At 42.2% G+C, this 17,118-nt stretch overlaps 1 protein-coding gene across 1 annotated transcript in view; it reads left to right on the top strand.

Annotated features, from left to right (window-relative positions):
- Positions 1-16,443, top strand: part of LOC133416949 (A-kinase anchor protein 7-like) — a 34,034-nt gene extending 17,591 nt beyond the window's left edge. Inside the window, exon 9 of the mRNA XM_061704331.1 lies at positions 12,239-16,443. Within this exon, the coding sequence (XP_061560315.1) occupies positions 12,239-12,453 (215 nt within the window). The 3' untranslated portion in view covers positions 12,454-16,443. The remainder of the gene's footprint in view (positions 1-12,238) is intronic.
- Positions 16,444-17,118: the final 675 nt, after the last annotated feature.

The following is a 17,118-nucleotide window of genomic DNA, read 5'->3' as shown; positions in this document are numbered from 1 at the left end:
ATTACACTTTTTGGTATTTAAAACAACCACACAACTTTACCTTAAGAATGCCCCTGCTAGTTTAATGCTAACACACAATGGAAAACGCCATTGACCGGCTAACACCTAGCATCGATAGTCGGAGTCTTGTCACCCTTGATGCAACTGAACTTTAAAAGCAAACGGTGGAGCAACGCAGTAGACAGACAAAATCTCAATATTCACAGACATATATTCTTCATCCTCTGTGGAAAACGACTAATGTTACAGCAGCTTACTGAGTAATCGTCTTGGAAATATTCTTCATTTGTGTCTGTATGACTATCACACTGCCCCCGGTGGCCAAGGTGGGTACAGCAGGCGGCGCAGCACAACTCATTGGATTGAAGCATTAAATCATGATGCAAAAACGGTTTAATTCTCTCGATTCTCCAGCGGGACCTCGGGTTCCGAATTGAATTTGTTCCGTGACCCCCGTTCTCAAACCAAAACGTTTGCAGAACGAGCTCATGCTTCCCATTGAAATGAATGCAAATGCAATTCATCCATTGCAGCCGCAGAACCACGTTTTATTTACCTTGTTTTGTTTGTTGTGTGTTTTAAAATAATGAATATAGAAATAGGTGAAAACACAATTTATGATGATGAAATAACAGTGTGTTTGGTAACAAATCACTGTGGAGTGTTTTAGCCTTTTCGGGTAAAGGAATGTTTACGTTCATTGTGGTTACGGCGATCATAAAAATGCCGTCACCTCGCACAATGCAGCGCAGCTTTTGCATTGCATTGTGGGATTTGGTGGCCATTTTGGACACCTGAAGCGCAGAGTCAACTACGATTACGCGGTGCGAAAAAAGCAGAAAGTTCGGAGACCTTTCGCCAAGACCGTTCATAAACCGAAAATAGTAAGTCGTTTATCTTTTGAAAAATGTGTTCAGAAACCAAATTGTTCGTGAACCGGGTCGTTACTAAACTGAGGTTCCAGTGTTTTTAATTACTACTGTTTTATAAAGTACACTGTAATAGAATGCTATTTCCCTTGGGAAAAACACATTCCAAAATGTTTTGATGATTTCTTGGTGTCAGAAGCTGATCGGCTGAATCGGCATTCTGTCATCTACTCTTGTCTTGTAGTGGCTTAGGTGACAATTACTTTTTTTTTTTTAATTTTAACAAAAAATAGTTGTACCGTATCACTGCCAGTGCACCGTGTAAATAATATTCTACTGCGCTTCCCCGCTCGCCTCCGTGCTCGCAGTATCGCCGCTGCACGGTTACTCGTCAGGTTGATGATTGAACAGCGATGCCATATCGCCTTTCGAGTCATATTGTGCGGCATAAACGCAGACTCTGGCACGGCGCACGTGTGGGCGCGTCAAGTGCTCTTTGGCGGTGGTTAAAACGGCGTAACATTGAATGACTGTTTCTGCTTCCCCCCTCCCCGTCGCCGCCGCACGTGTCCCGCACTCCCTCGCAGCTGCGTCGCTATAAACAGTCGAGCCACTGTGGCCTACTTCTGAGACGCGGAGGGAGAAAGGGGCAAAGAGTAAGGGATGCTGAGAGCCGAGACTAATGAGGGGGACAGCGGGCAGCGGCCTGAAAAGAGAAGCGCTCGAGCTAAACGGGGCGAGGCGGGTAGTGTGTAGAACGTGTGCGCAGATCAGACGTTGCCTCTGCGATACGACGACGGCCGCCCCGGCGAGCGCAGCGAGACGTACGCGCGTTCGCGTGGGAGCAGCCCATGCAAAAACGCCCAACGGGATGTCGTGTTCATGCGCACGAAAGGAGATGGATGCCCTGGTGTAGTTGCGGGAATTCCTGGAAAGACTGCAACAACCGCTCTCAAGTATTCCGTTGGAAATTGGGAGAAGAATTCTATGTACTCAATACACAATCTGCAGCCCACAGAAAGAAAACTAAACTGAATTGTCTTCGTGTTAATTGAAGAGAATAAGTTGGAAACAGAACAAACAAAATGTCACTATTAGGCTTTACACGATTTTGGGGCCGATAAGCGAGTTTAAAAAAAAAAACGATCATCGATCCGATCACAAGATGGAGGAATGTGTCTATTTAAATGACCTGTTCATTTACTGTATATACTTGTGTACTTGTTTACAATCAATAATGTATCTTTGCTCCTCTATTTATCCCAGTGAGGCATATTGACAGACAGACAGACCGAACAAATGATAAATGGTCTTCTATTAGATGGCAGGAAGGAAATACAATTATTAAAGCATCCACTTTTTGTGACATTTTTGTTTGTTGGTGTGCCGGGAGATTTGTCAATTGTAAAATATGTTCCTTGGCTTCGTAAAGGTTGGAAATCACTGCTCCAGTCGGATCGTGTCTTCTAATCAGTCAGGTCAAACCAACATTACAACATGACAGAAATAATGGCGGCTAACTTACTGTAATTCAATTAAACGACTTCACCCACACCGAAACGTTCGAGCATGATTCGACAGAACGGCGGCATGTTTACGCACAACCGTTAGTGCTAGCGCTAGCTTGCTAGGCTACATAACGTTTGTTGCCTGCTCGCGAGCCGCAGCAGTCTGACTTAGTGCAATCGTTAAAGAGCAAATTTGTCTTGTAGTCTGATCCGGGCATTACGTGTTGTCTGTAATCAGTAGGAAACAAGTTAGTTGAGAATTTTGTGCCAAATCGAAAAGTTGATGTCAGCATTCATTGTGTGACTTTGTAGGAAATAGTTCAGAAATGTCATTCAACCGGAAGTCATGAGAAATTAGTTGGAAATAGTACAAAAGTTAGTATGGGCATTCAAGGAAAAGTGTAAAAAAAAAAAAGATGTAGAGGGAAATGGCACAAAACATAAATACAGGTTGCATATTCAGGGTGAAGTCACACAAATTTAGAAAGTAAATGTACAAAAAGTTACAATGAGCGGTCAGCAAATAGTAAAAAAAAAAACAAGAAAAAAACAATAATTTGGTACAAAACATTGCTACAGTTTTGGATATTCATCCTGAAGTCACATTGATTCAGTCGAAATTAGGACAAAAAGTTCATTATTAATTAATAGCAATTAATATTCAAGATGAAGTCACCATTCAGTTCTTATTCTAATAACAAAAATCCGTTTTTGGACAAATAGTGCATACGTTTTGTATGAAATTCTCCCTAATTTCTCCAGTATTTTGCAGGCTTTAAAAGCACTTTTTCACCCTTTTATTAGTGTCGCGCAGATCCGTGGCGTTCGTTCATTTCCTACAGTGTCGCGCAGCAAAATGCACCATCTGCACAGCCGGCAGGGACAAAAGAAATGCGCTCTCTAAAAATACATTAGGTGCAGGGCTGTCGTATTGTAATCCGAGGATGAATTGAGTGTGATGAATGAAGTTAGCCGTCCACTCGAGATGTCCGGCTGCCCGCTGGCGCGACGCCACGGTGAGACCTTCGAGTGGAACGTCAGTTGCCGAGGTTGTGTTGAGATGTCGTGAGCGGAGCGAAATCCAAATGATAAAAGTTTTGATTTAGGATGTCGGATATCGGAGAGCTGGAGATGATAAACTAAATGGTTTGAAAGGTTTGTGGGAAAGGGATTGACTTTGATTTGATTGAAATGCACTGCCTAGCAACACGTTTGTTTGTTTTTCTCCGTGTGCTGTTGTAGCAATTTGTTGCTCTGTGGGACATTAGCGATTGTTCGTTCCCTCTCGCCTCTTCTTCTTTGTTTTTTCCCCAAACGAGTCACACTTCGTGTTCAGCGTAATTTTCCTTGCCAGACATTTTTAGCAGCCTTTTTCGACAAAAAGTAGGGAACAGACATACTGGGGAGTAGCCTTGAATTTGTACAATTTGGAATTTCAAGCCATGTTTTGTGGAGGGAAAACCCCCCCACAAAACTTCAGCGTTCTGCTTTTTCTTTGGCTTTTGTATGGGTGCTGTTTGTATTTTTCCCAATAACCGTAGAAGTGACGTCGTCCTGGCCACGTTAAAGCCCAGCTGTCACTCACTCTGGTACTTGCCGGGGGGCTTCAAGGATAGCGAGGTGGGCTTCACAAGCTCAGTGACCCGTGTCGGCGGGGCTGCCGCCACCCGTCGCACGCGAGAGCGCAAATCTGCGCCACGCCCGTTTGAAGTGTCAAACGCAGACGGTGTGTACCGACCATTAGCCCCGTGAACATCGAATTGCATCCGTGCTGGAAAACTCGGACGATATCGTCGTCAAATATTGACCGTGACCCCGCCCGCCAGATGTTTTGCGACGATCGCGACCTCGGGAGAGCGCCGAAACATCCGACGACGAACGGAGTCGACTGCGCGAACAAAGACGACGAATATTTTATTGCTTTTGCATTACGATGCTCTGAAAAAGACAAGAGGAAGGCGTTAATGCAGAGGGGGGGGGGAGGAAGAAAACTTGGCAGAGAAGAATGAATTCAGTTAGCGTCTCTTCGTCCTTCTCACAGCACGATCTTCCTCACCTTTAAATGTAAAATATTCCATTGTGTATTATTCCCCCTGCACACAGAAGGAGGAAAATGTCATCGAAGTGTTTGCGCGCTCAGCAGTATTTCGTATGTATTTATATGCAAATGTTCAGCAAACTATTTTTCCCCTCGGAAACAATGGAAGTTGAAGAAATCCGCCGCACCGTAGAACACCTTTATCAGGAAACGTGTGCTGTAATTCTCGATCCTCGGGCGAGTTGGAGAGAATGTTTCCATTTTCAATTTGTGGAAAAATGACTTCAATTGTCTCCTTGTTGTGTAGCTAAAAAACTGGTTCGATGTGGAAAATGACGCCGGTGTAGCAGGTTCAAACCTAGAAAACATCGATGATGCAAATAGGAAAAGGTGGACGTGCGAGCCAAACCTTGGGCCGCTCGGCCTTCTTCCTTTTACTCCCCAAATAATCATCATTCTGTTAGCGTCCGGAGATGGCGCTTTGCCCGCGGGCCTCGGCGGCCTGCTGCTGCGTCCCCGTCGGTCCTCATCGCGTCACTTGGGAAGGATAAATGTGGACGCGGGGCTCCGGTTGGTTTTGTTCAACGCTGGATCGAAACACACGTTTGGGCTCCCGTACCGTCAAGTAAAGAAGCCATTCAAATCCTTTTTTTTTTTTGGTTTTATTCCCCGTCGGGATTGTTTGCCGCACACAATTAATAAGCTCTCCGTGCTGGCCTTGAATAAACATGAGAACGAAGACGGCGAGCTGGGATTTATTCGTCTGACTGTCCGCCGCTTGCCTGACGATTGAATGCCTCGTCTGGCCCGTTCCCTCAGAAAAAAGTCCTTGCTTAATGATCGGGATAATGAGACGCCCATTATTAATTACAACCATTCATCAAAAAATGTCAATACACGTAATCCCACTGCCAATGACATGTTTATTTTAAGATGTAGATATACTCCAATGATGCTTTCAATTTCTTTAGCAGCCAACTCGTTGGGGTGTTTACTTTTTAGCAGTCTGTTCTCGGTCTCATTGTCTACAGTCGTTTACAATCAACGTGTTAAGACCGTAATTGTTTGAGACCGGCGATACACAAATACAAATCCCATCCTAAGTTCCATTGACCGATATTTTTCCAGGTCACATGCGATAATACTGTAATATTCCAATCAAAATGTCTTTTTCATTCTAAACTGCAGAAATACAAACTGAAATTGTATTTCCATTTTGACGTGGATTAAAACAAATAGTTGAATCAAAGAAAGCATGATCAATATTTTTTTGTATTTTTAAATGTAAACCACAGCAGAAGAGAGATGGAAATATATTTGGGGGTTTTACACTTAATGTGTGCCAGTGTGTTCGTGCGTGTGCGTGCTTTTGTAAGAAAAATACAGATCGGTGAGCGAAGCAAAACATAGGCTAAATAGTAACAATAATCAAATAAGTACACGTACAAATGTTAAAGGACGCTGTTAGGTTAGCCGTAGCAGGTTCTGTATTACGCTCTTATTCTGAAAGTCAAAGCCTGACTTGTCGGTTCCAAGGTGTTCAAGGCCTTTATTGCTTCAGAACATTAAAAGCAACATTTTCCACATACAACGACAAATTCTTCAGCGTCAAAAAAACAATAAGTCGATTGATCTTGCCCGTCCGCGTCTCGGCAGCCAACTCATTGGGCTGTGGGGGGTTCACTTTCCACCAGTCTGTTTGCGGTATCTACGGCATTGCTATATTTAACATCACCTATGTTGTTTTTTTTAATGATTATTTTGATCTAATATGGTCCTGCATCAAACATTGATCTCTTCCTGTTTACCTTGCTTTTCCAATTTCTTACTCTAAAATGACATTTAGATTTTTTTTTCGATTCTTTGGCATCAAGTTTGTGTATCTCACCCAATTTATATTGCAGCTTTTGCGGCTACGTGAGAGTCGAGGGTAAAAGTTTGCTCTCTACCTGTTAACCTGTTCTTCTCCCCCCCAAATTATTTGGCAACCCTTAAAAGCCTGCGGTCGTAGCGCCTTTAATGCTACATAACAAAACCTTGTTCAAATCAATAAAAAAAATAAAAATAAAAAAAGATTGCTCTTTATGTCCTCTCTGATATTGCACCAGCCCTTTAAACTTTACAGAAAATAAAAAGCCTCAACTAACCTACGGTAAGGTCACCTTTGAGTGTCGGATAGTCCAAGAGTGGTTAAAGTGTGATAAGAATGTGTTTGTTATGAATGCTAGCAGGCCTACATTAGCATCTTTGAGTGTAAACGCTATGGTCGATATCTGGTGTCAAAGGAATTTCCTCAGGAAGTTTCCGCAGAACTATTTTACCTCCTCCGAGGACGCTTTCACATCGTTTGTCGCCCATCCCGTCTTTCACCTTTAAGCATTCATTTCGCCATCCTTTAGGGGGTCTCACATTTTTTTTCTTAGAGGAACTCAGCTGGGTCCAAAACAAAAATGAGTCACTGGGCTGCAAATGTAAACAAAATCAGCCGCACGCGCGGCCCGCCGACGCTTTCATTCAAGCCTTAAATGAAACGATCGCAGCTCCTTTTGGGTACGGCGTGTAATTAATGCGCGCTTGCGCGTCGTAGCTCCCGTCAGACTCGAAGTGATCGTTATAAAAAGCTCGCTCCCGCGAGGAACGCTTTACAAGCCCGGCTGGAATTTGTGTCAGAAAAATCTGAAGAGCAGCGATCCAAACTTGTCTTTGTTTGAGGACCGCTAAAGATAAATGTGTGCGTGTCACGTTGGTATGCTAAGTACATAATTGTGCTTGGAAAGGTTTTCCCCACAGTCCAGACTAGATCGGTGCCCAGAAGTAAACCCGGAGCAGACACTCCGTCGTCTTCTGCTGACGTGATGCAGACTCTCCGCTCTTGAAGTCTTAAATCAAACACTGGCATGTAAACAAGCTTTTCGCCTTCTCACGCAAATAATGAGCCTATAAGCAAGCTAGTTGCTAAATGCCGTTGAGGTCCACGCTAGCATGCTAATGTTTAGCCTCTACATTCGTTTTGTACCTTTGAGACAAATAAGTGATGCATAATCGATATAATGCAACTTTTTGATCAATAAAGTGCAATTTAATAACGGCAAGAGTTACGTATAAGATCATCAGCATATAATTTATTGGCCCTTCGGATTGTGTTGCCATCAGTAAAAATAATCACAGTGATCATTCTGGATCTTAAAGTCCACTAATAAGTAAATCAGACCTTTCTGATTCGCTACAAATGACTCCTAGTTCATTTTAGCCAGTGTCGATTAACGCTAATGTAAAAGTGAGGCCTATAGTTGTATATCACAAATGACCGAATGGCTTATTGCTTGCCGAGAAAAACAAAAGTTGAGACATTTCAACCGAGAACTATTGCAATTTGGAACAGACGGCAGCGCTGCTGCTACCCTGCTTAAGCTAATATACAGCCGAGGCCCATAGTTGTGGAGCAGAATTAATGGAATGACTCATTACTTGCGTGCTGAAAAATATTTCAAATTGAAATTGAAGGTTGCGCTGGTTAGCATCAAGCCCCTAAAGCTACACTACAGTTGTAAAACATCTGACATATGTAAGTGTCAATGAAAATCATCATGGTCATCATTTTGGATCCTAAAGCACTCACCAGCATGGAAAGTAGCAATATTTCTGTATTTTCTGTTTTGTGTTTGATGGTCAGTAATCCAATTGGCCTCATTCTCAAAACTACCGATTCCGTTCACGTCTGGAAGCTAACCACTTACATTTTCGACTGAAAACGGATTTCTTTACATAACAATGTGATGTGTCGCAGAGTGTCATTTTTATTTTTTTTAAAAGGACACCATTATCCTTTAAGTGTTCAGTGTTGGCATCAGTAAGTACTACCGCCAACTAGTGGCCTGGCATGCTTATTACAGCTTTTCCGCAAGTCCGCGTGAACGGATATGTTGCTTTTGACGCTGTCGTCGCCTCCCGTAAAAACTTCCTCGTCGTTGTTTAAACACGCCCTAAGCTTTAAGTTTCCTTTCCCGTGTTTTTTCCCCCTAGCAATTCTACTTGTTAAAACAGAATGTATGCTTGCTTAAAATCCACTTTTCAAATGCTTTTCACTGGAGGCTTGTGGTGGAGCAAACACAAACAAAAGATGCTATATTAGCTCATGCTAACAACTGAAAAAAAATATAATCTAAAATATAATGTATTTTTTCCCCAAAGACTTTCCCTCTTGTTGGGAAAAAGTCTTCTCTTTCCATAATTTTGCAGGTACCGCGGCTCTACAATTGGTGCAATAAATACTTTGGACTTGCTCCGCAGTCAGATAACTAGCACAGTAGCCTGGCTAACATCCGTTGGTTTCTGCTCCGACGCTACTTCACAAAATGAAAAGAGCAAAGTCGTAGCAACTTGCTCACGGTTATCATACCGACGGAATCTAAAACCGGCCCAAAAAAAGTGTCGTCGAGTCCAACGAAGATGGTTTCATTGGAGAGGACGGCGTACAGGAGCTCGTTGACGAAAGCATAACGGTGCCGATAAGTTGAGTCATGACGACAGCCCGGTTGCCAGAGTTCCGCTCTTATCGTTTTCCGTTCCAGTTGCTGTAATATTGTCATTATCCCGACTCTTCTTATCGGTACACATTGCAGCTTTTACAGCCGCCGTAAAGGCTCGGCTGCAGATTGAAGAGATGAGACGACTCCCCGAATGTTAATGAGCGCCGAATAACACTTGAGTCGCTCGGATTTGCTTTCATAAAACTTCAATCGAGGTTGTAGTGTCCGGCGAAGGTTTAGTTTCCTCTGTTGTCGCCGTCGTCAAATTTGAATGATCTCTACAGGCAATGTTTTAAGGAGCATTTTGAATTATTAGCCAGCGTCACACGAGCCGAAAAACAAGCTCACTGGGTGAGAGGTGAGTCTCTTCACAAAAAGAGGAAGCAGCTGACTTTATGGGGTACATTCAGTTCTCGGACTGTTTTACCGACTTGTTGTCGCCGTTCTGTTCTGAGCAGGCACCACGCCAGGCCCCGCCTCTTACACAGATGCCTGGAGATACGAATGACTCCGCCGACTTTTTTTATTTTGTATTTTTTGCTTTGAATTGTGAGCAAAAATCTTAGCTTATGAGCGCCATCTGGTGGCAGGCAACTAAACTCGGCTCACTTCACAACAAGCAGCATTTTGTTCGATAGTAAACCAAAAAAAAAAAAATGTCTTCAAGCTTAATGCTAATCGCAATTGAAGTGTACTGTTAAACTAAACATAAAACAAAAAGAATGACACATTGTGTATTGAAAACAACTTTCAATCAGCTGGCTTAATGCTAACACATAATGGGGAAACGGCACAGACGGGCTAACGGATACCATCTCACTGAGGATGTTATATATTACTGCAGAAACTCATCTTTGTTAGTCTGCATGAGTGTATTATACTGCCGCCAGGTGGACAATGTTGGACAATGCGATTTTCCTTATTCCCAAAATATTTGTTGTTTTTGGGGGGGCTGAAACAGATTGATGGCATTTTCTTTCATTTCAATGGGGAGAGATGATTTGAGATAGTGTGTGTTTTAAGTTACAAGCACGGTCATGGAATGAATTCATCTCTTATCTCGAGGGTCGACTGCGTTCCGAATGTTACCAACTTGTCTTTTTTTTTTTTTTGCACCAAACTACATTGTTTTCCTTTGACCGCATCCTTTCGTCCGTGGGCGACGGCGACTTGCTTGCGGCACCCGACAAGGAAAAAGCCACGAGACCGTCGGCGTGTCGCCTGCTCGCCACGTCACCAAATGTTTGTGCTTATGTTGCAGATTTGACTCAACATCCGCTGCATCGCAAGCGCTCAAGTATGTGTCGGGAAAATACCGTCGTCATACAAAATCGAAGCAAAGCCAATCACAAGTTGGGGATGAAAAATCCAATCGATGATCAATTGTGAGGGTGGAGAAAAATGATAATGCTTCATTTTTATTTATTTTTTGCTGTAATGAATTGCATGGCAGCATTTTACAACAAAGTCATTGCAATTTAACCTCAATGTTTCAAGCCAACCAGTTTGCTTTGGTGCCGTGAGGTGGGAAGTGATTAAGGGGGCTGTTAGCTCTGTTTTTTCTTTTTTTTTTGGTGGGCAAAAATCTTAGCTTATGAGCACGGACGATAAAAAAGTCAAATAAAATGTGATGCAGTCTCACCTCAGCAGCGGCACAAAAGGAGCAAACCTTGCCTGCAAAGATCGATGAAGTATTTTAAGGATGAAAATCAATATGCTTGTTCTTACACGAGGACTCGAGAAGCTTTTTACGCTGCGACGCTTGGCTTGTATATTTTTTTTGGTGTGTTTTAAATTAGTTTGGTGTATATTCTTTGTGTCACAATAAAGATAGAATATTACGAGAAAAAAGTTATTGTTATGAGAGAAAAGTCATAATGCCGCTATGAGGAAAAACCCGTAAAGGTGTAATATCAAAAGAAAAAATATTGCAAGAATATGGTAATCCGCTGCTATCGGGACAGGATACGACCCTCCGAAAAGGTTTAGGATTGCATGTAGATTCCACAGGACGGCGCCAAAACATTGCGATTATTTCACTTCAATATACTTCGCTAGTATTTCAGCGAAAAACGGAGAATAGGTTACCAAAAAGAAATCTGCGAATAGCCAAGGGGACACGCTTGTGTTATGAAAAAAAGGGTTGACATTTTAAAAGACATTTTAAAGTCTTAATGTTGTGGGGGGGGGAAGCTGTAGTATTAGTGAGTGTAAATTCTTAAAATCTAAAAAAAAAAAAAAAAAAAAAAAAGTCTGAATATTACGAGAAAAGATAATAAAATTTACAAGACGAAAATCATGAGGAAAGTCGGAATTTGCATGATAAAGTCATTATAAGAAAAGTTCCAATTTGAAGGACTTTTAGCAAAGTATATTTACAGCTGTGATTTACAAGAAAAAAGTTGTCATTTTAATGAGGGTTTTGTTTATATTAAAAGCTACGAGTCGCGTAATATGACGTGGAAAAAGTGTACTTCTTTTTCCAAGAACTGAGCTGAAATAATAATATGACCAAAAGCATAATGTAACATTATTATTTTTTTTAAACCAGAGTAGTCCAAATAAGTCTTGATTCTCATAACATTCCAATTTGTCTTCTGGCAAATGTTTTTTTTTTTTTTCTTCTTCTTTCCAGCATGTGCATAAATCGCAGTTCAGGCTCCTCTCTCGAATAATTCTGTTGCTTCTTTGACTCTCTTCCTTTTTTTGTTTTGGTGGCAGCATAAACATCGTCTGCGGCGCGCTATCCACGGGCCATCCGCTGTCAGCGCGTACCGCCTACTAAAGTGGAAATATTCATTCATCCGGATTGGCACTTTTTTTTTCCCCCTCCTGCTGAAATGCAAAACCACGTCATGACAAAATCATCCAATGTCACAATTGGCTGGAATACGAGCCGCATTCAAAGCGCGTGCGTCGCGTGCCCACCGACGAGAAAGCACGCCGACGCTCAACGAGCGAGGCATGCGGTCCGGCTCATTTGCGCTTTTCGCTTCCCTAAATTCGCACATTTGTTATTTGACATTTCCCATGACAACGTTCCTGAATGAATGCAGATGTTTGACGTATTTTTCTTGACGGATTTCAAACATTCCCTCTTCAAACTCTTCTGCTCATTCAAGAAATGAAGGCAGCTCTTGCTAACGTTTCAAAAATTCCAATTCAATCTTCAAATCTTCAAATCAAGAGCTTTTAAAGAATACCCTCCTCCTCCCACATTTCTTGATGGTTTCAAAGCATTCCAATCCAAATTCAATTCTCTTCTTTAACAATTGTTCTCCTTTTTCATCCCAGGCGGTCGTCGTCGGTCTGAGCCTGACGAGGCGGAGCTTCTGAGAATCAGCAGGCGATTGGTGGAAGATGCCCTCAGTCGTGCCGTGCAGCAATACAAACAGGAAACGCTCCAGAACGGGGGCGGGCCCGACGCGGGGCGGCCGCCCGGAAACGCGGACGGGGACGCGGCCACGAAGACGACGGACGCTAATGCCGCCGCGGACTCCGGGAAGTGACGTGATCGGACCCGGAGCTAACCGGAAGCGCTAATCGCCAAAATGTCCGGTCCGCTTCGTCGTCACGCGGCTAACCTCGAAGGCGAGCCCGGCGTCAATCGGCTAATCTCGAAGGCTTGTCGCTCACGTTAGCTAGGATGGCCGCCCACTTCACCAAGATGGACTCTGGTAGCTCGATAGTCACAGTGAGCCCAAAGTGTCTCGCTGATCTACAACACAGGGTTCCCGGCACCTTGCGTCGGCTAATTGCTAAAATGGCCATTTGCGAATATTTGGAGCAGGATTGTTCACGCTGACTCGTTAAGACTGACCGTGAGACTTGATCGGATTCTGAAGCACATCGTGTCGTTTTGTATTCGTGACGTTCTAATTTGGACGTCTCGAGGTGTGCTCGCGTTAAACGTGTTCCACTGGTGTCCTGCGGGGACAGCAGTGAGACAATCACCCAAATCAATCCACTCTAAAAACAAAATTTCACACAACACTAATCATGTTAGCATAGACATTTAACAAATGCAGCACAACCCTAGTATCCATTGTTTTAATGTTTTTATTACGCTGTTTTTTTGTTGTTGTTTTTTTAGTACACGGCGATACACAGGGAACCCCCATTTATACGTTCCACCCAGCCCCAAAATCGGCGATATATAAAGATCACCTAAAAACAGATTTTTATTTATTTTTTTTTTGATTTTTTTTTTTACCCCTCCCACATACTTTAAACACATTTTTTATTTATTCACACTTTTAAAAGGTAACAACCTATTTAAAAAAAACAATAGTTTAAAAATCTGCGCAAACAATACACTGATATCGCAGGTTCACGTTATTCTTGTTAATAATCATGATTTCACACGATACGCCGTCACTTTATTCCTTCTCCCGTTTGCGTGATGAACCCCTCGAGGTTTACGACTGTTGTAAGTTGTTGTTGACAGAAAGCATGTTGCCCTCTGGTGGCCTGGAGACAAACCGGTGGCCGCGCAAGCATGGACGTCAAACGATCGAACGTGCCAGAGGATTTTGCAAAACCTGACTGGATGTGAGGATAGGTGAACGTTATTTATGATGGAGCTATGCTAATCACACGTCCACAATTTTTGATTTGTGAGATTAATGAATAGAAAGCATTAAGTCGAAATATTGCCGTATAAAAACTAATGTGAGAAAATAAGTTGTAATGGAAAGAAAATTATTTTTCTTTAACTGAAAAAGTAATTTTTCTGTGGGAAAAATATCATTGTGGAGCATTGTGGCTTCATTCTTGTTAAAAAAAAAAAAAAAAAAAAAAAAAGTTTTAAAGAAAAAGCTTTTTTCTCGTGAAATTTTGCGTGATATTTCGACTTTTTTTTTTTTTACGATTTCAATGAGAAAAAAAGTAATATGACAGTTTTTGGAATATGACAAGAACATACTTCTTTTTTCTCGTATTAAGACTTCCTCATAAAACAATAATTTTTCTGTTGCTATTGCGACAAATGTCCCCCCCAAAAGTTGTAATAGTGCGAGAAACTGTAAAAGAACTACGAGAATCAAGTTGTAATATTAAAGAGACTGAAGAGAAAGAGCTATTGTAACAAAATGCTGACATTTAGTTTTTTTCTCTGACAGCAAAACCTATTTCTACAAAAAGAGCTTCCTTTTCAATTGCTTCCAGGAAGAATTCTTCATTTTCACCCCCCCCCCCCCCCCCCCCCCCCCCCCCCCCCCCCCCGCCCTCCAAACGCTTCTAATTGACTCTGAGCGATCGTTTGGTGAGCAGCTTTTAACTCCAGATCATGACTGAGGATTGTTCTGTGTGGTTTAGAAGCACACCGATGCTGTTTACTGTTGGAAGTGGCCTTCTGTCCCCATTTTTAATTTATTTTTTTTTCCCATTTCCTACAAGCGCTTACTTACCGTGACGCTAGCGTCAAGGCTGGACTAGTGTTGGACGTGACACAAGTACTCTGTTCCAGCCACGTTTTCTTTTTTGTTTTTGTCCCACGTGTGTGAAACGTGCTCTCATCCCTCTTCCGATGCTGTCGTGATTAAAAAGAACACCTTTTCATTTAATGTCTTCTTTTTGTTGTCACCAGATCCTTAAAGCGCCATCAAATCCCCTTTAATACGCACTTTGTCCTCGTGGCCCACATTGTTAAATCTTCGTACAAGCCTGTGTGTGATACGATTATTTGATCAGTGCTTCTCCAGGGACCTTGTCTCCTTCCATTATCACAGCAAGGAACTGTGTGTGTGTTTGCATTGGTGTGTTTTGTTCCGTCCCACGTGAACAATAAAACAGGATATGAAATTTCCAACCAATATCTGGTTGTCTATGTGTTGACTTCAAATGTGTTTGTGAACTGTAAACGGTCAATTATTTTAGAGAAAAGAGGGTAGTATATAGTGCGCGGATGGGAAAACACAAAACTGTATTACATTAGTCGGATCTTATACAACGTATTTTATTTGGAGGGGAGGAGTGTTGCTTAAAAAATCTAATATTTGAAAAAGGCTCTGAAGAAAAAAATAAAAATAAATAAGAACCAAATATTACTTGAAAAATATTAATCAGAAATCAGAAACCCTAACGCTAATTTGAAACCCTACTTTAAAACCAATACCCTATTTTGAAACTCTAAATCGGTTTTACAAACCTAATTAGAAACCCTACTTTGAAACCCTAACCCTGTTTTGAAATCCTGCTTTAAAACCCTAACCCCATTTTGAAACCCTAATTTCAAACCCTAAGCCGGTTTTGAAACCCTAACCCCGTTTTAAAACCCTAATTTCAAACCCTAACCCGGTTTTGAAACCCGACTTTAAAACCCTATCCCGGTTTTGAAACCCTACTTTGAAATCCGAACCCCAATTTGAAACCCTAATGCTAATTTGAAACCCTACTTTGAACCCCAACTTTGAAACTCTAAATTGGGTTTAAAAACCTAATTAGAAACCCTACTTTGAAACCCTAACCCCGTTTTGAAAACCTACTTTAAAACCCTAACCCTGTTTTGAAACGCTAACTTCAAACCCTAACCCCGTTTTGAAACCCTCATTTCAAACCCTAACCCTGTTTTGAAATCCTACTTTAAAATCCTAACCCTACTTCGAAACCCTAACCCTCTTTTGAAACTCTAACCCTGAGCCTAATTTCAAGCACTAACCCAGTTTTGAAACGCTGATTAGAAACCCTAACCCTGTTTTGAAACCCTAGTTTGAAACCGTGTATATTATTCCTATGTGCCGATTGATTTCAATTTTGCAGCGTTAACTCTTCGTGCCGTTGGTGTTTCTTCATTTGTGTGTTGGAATCCCCAAAGAATCTAAATGATGAAATCACTCATTAGCGTTTTAAATTTGCTCATTTCTGTCCTTTTCTGAGCCAAACAGAATCGAGTATTCACCAAGACCATTGTAAATACTGTGCGCTCTCACACAAACATCCACGCTGCGCTTCCAAGTGCCTTCAAAAAAACGGATCATCTATATATTTTTTAGATATTCCCAATGTTTTCTTTTAGAAAATAGAGCTGTCGTAAATCTTGGAAAAATTAATATTTTTCCATACTTCCATCCTGGAAATGTATGAAGTCAAATTCCATCCTTTTCCATACTTGCGTAGGAACCCCATCGAGCTTCTATCCTTCTTCGTCTACCATCCTCAGTCCATTTTTATGCTTCATCTACCTCCACCATCTCTCCTTTCATCCCTTTCTCATGTCCTTCCTCATCCACCTTCTTTTTTCATCCTTTTCTCCTTCTTCGTTTTTTGTGTCTGAGAAATGAGATCACGTCGGTGTCATCTCTCGCACACACACAAAACATGCCGTTTCCTCATCTGTCGTTGTCATGGCGACGGGGTGCACTCGGGGTGAAGCCAGCGTGTCCGCGCGCGCGTTTGTGTGTCCACAACTCGGTGGCCATTTGGACGTGGCCGATTGTGAGCACTCGACTTGTTATTTCACAGTGCGCGCGGGTTTTATATGAACTTGTTTAACTATCACAGTGGCGTGCAAAGGGGGGAGGGCGGAAGGGGCGTCGGCCCCAGTCATCCAACTGGTGGGGTGGGGTGGGGTGGGCGGGGGTCATCCGAACGGGTAACAGCGGACAGTATATTTCCGTCCCCCGGCCTTCCTGCGTGGCGATCGCACGTTCTTCCCCGTGCGTTTTCGCCCTCATTCCAAAAAAAAAAAAAAACTGAACTGAAACTTGAATTTAGACATGATCTGGTTCAAGTTTATTAAAAAAAACATCTTTCAAGCCATTTTAGAGTTCTAGATTGTATACATGAATGAATTCACTTCTGAATATGTTTTGGAGGTATTACTATACTACGCGTACTAATGTTACTATAAAATGCGTTGAATGCTATTTGTGCAACAGTACGCATTCAAGTCCAATCTTAAACTGTCGTTTTCTCATCTTGACAATCGCGCGTTTGTTGCTTCAGCGTGTGATTTTTCACACTTTGTGACGCTCATGAATAAGAAGTCATAAGGACAAGGTCGTATTGTTGCATAGAATGCGAGCGAACGGTCTCCAGTTTGTAGAATTTAGTGACATCTCGTGCTGGAGGGACACGGTCCACGCTCACGAAAAGACAATGTCGTAGAAGTTGAGGTATTTGTATCAAGTTTTCATTCAGTCTTGAAAGCAGCTCGTCCAAATGGCAGACCCAAG

Source organism: Phycodurus eques, chromosome 18, assembly GCF_024500275.1.
Source record: "Phycodurus eques isolate BA_2022a chromosome 18, UOR_Pequ_1.1, whole genome shotgun sequence".
NCBI classification, from domain to species: domain Eukaryota; kingdom Metazoa; phylum Chordata; class Actinopteri; order Syngnathiformes; family Syngnathidae; genus Phycodurus; species Phycodurus eques.
This window is presented reverse-complemented; position numbering and strand designations above follow the sequence as displayed.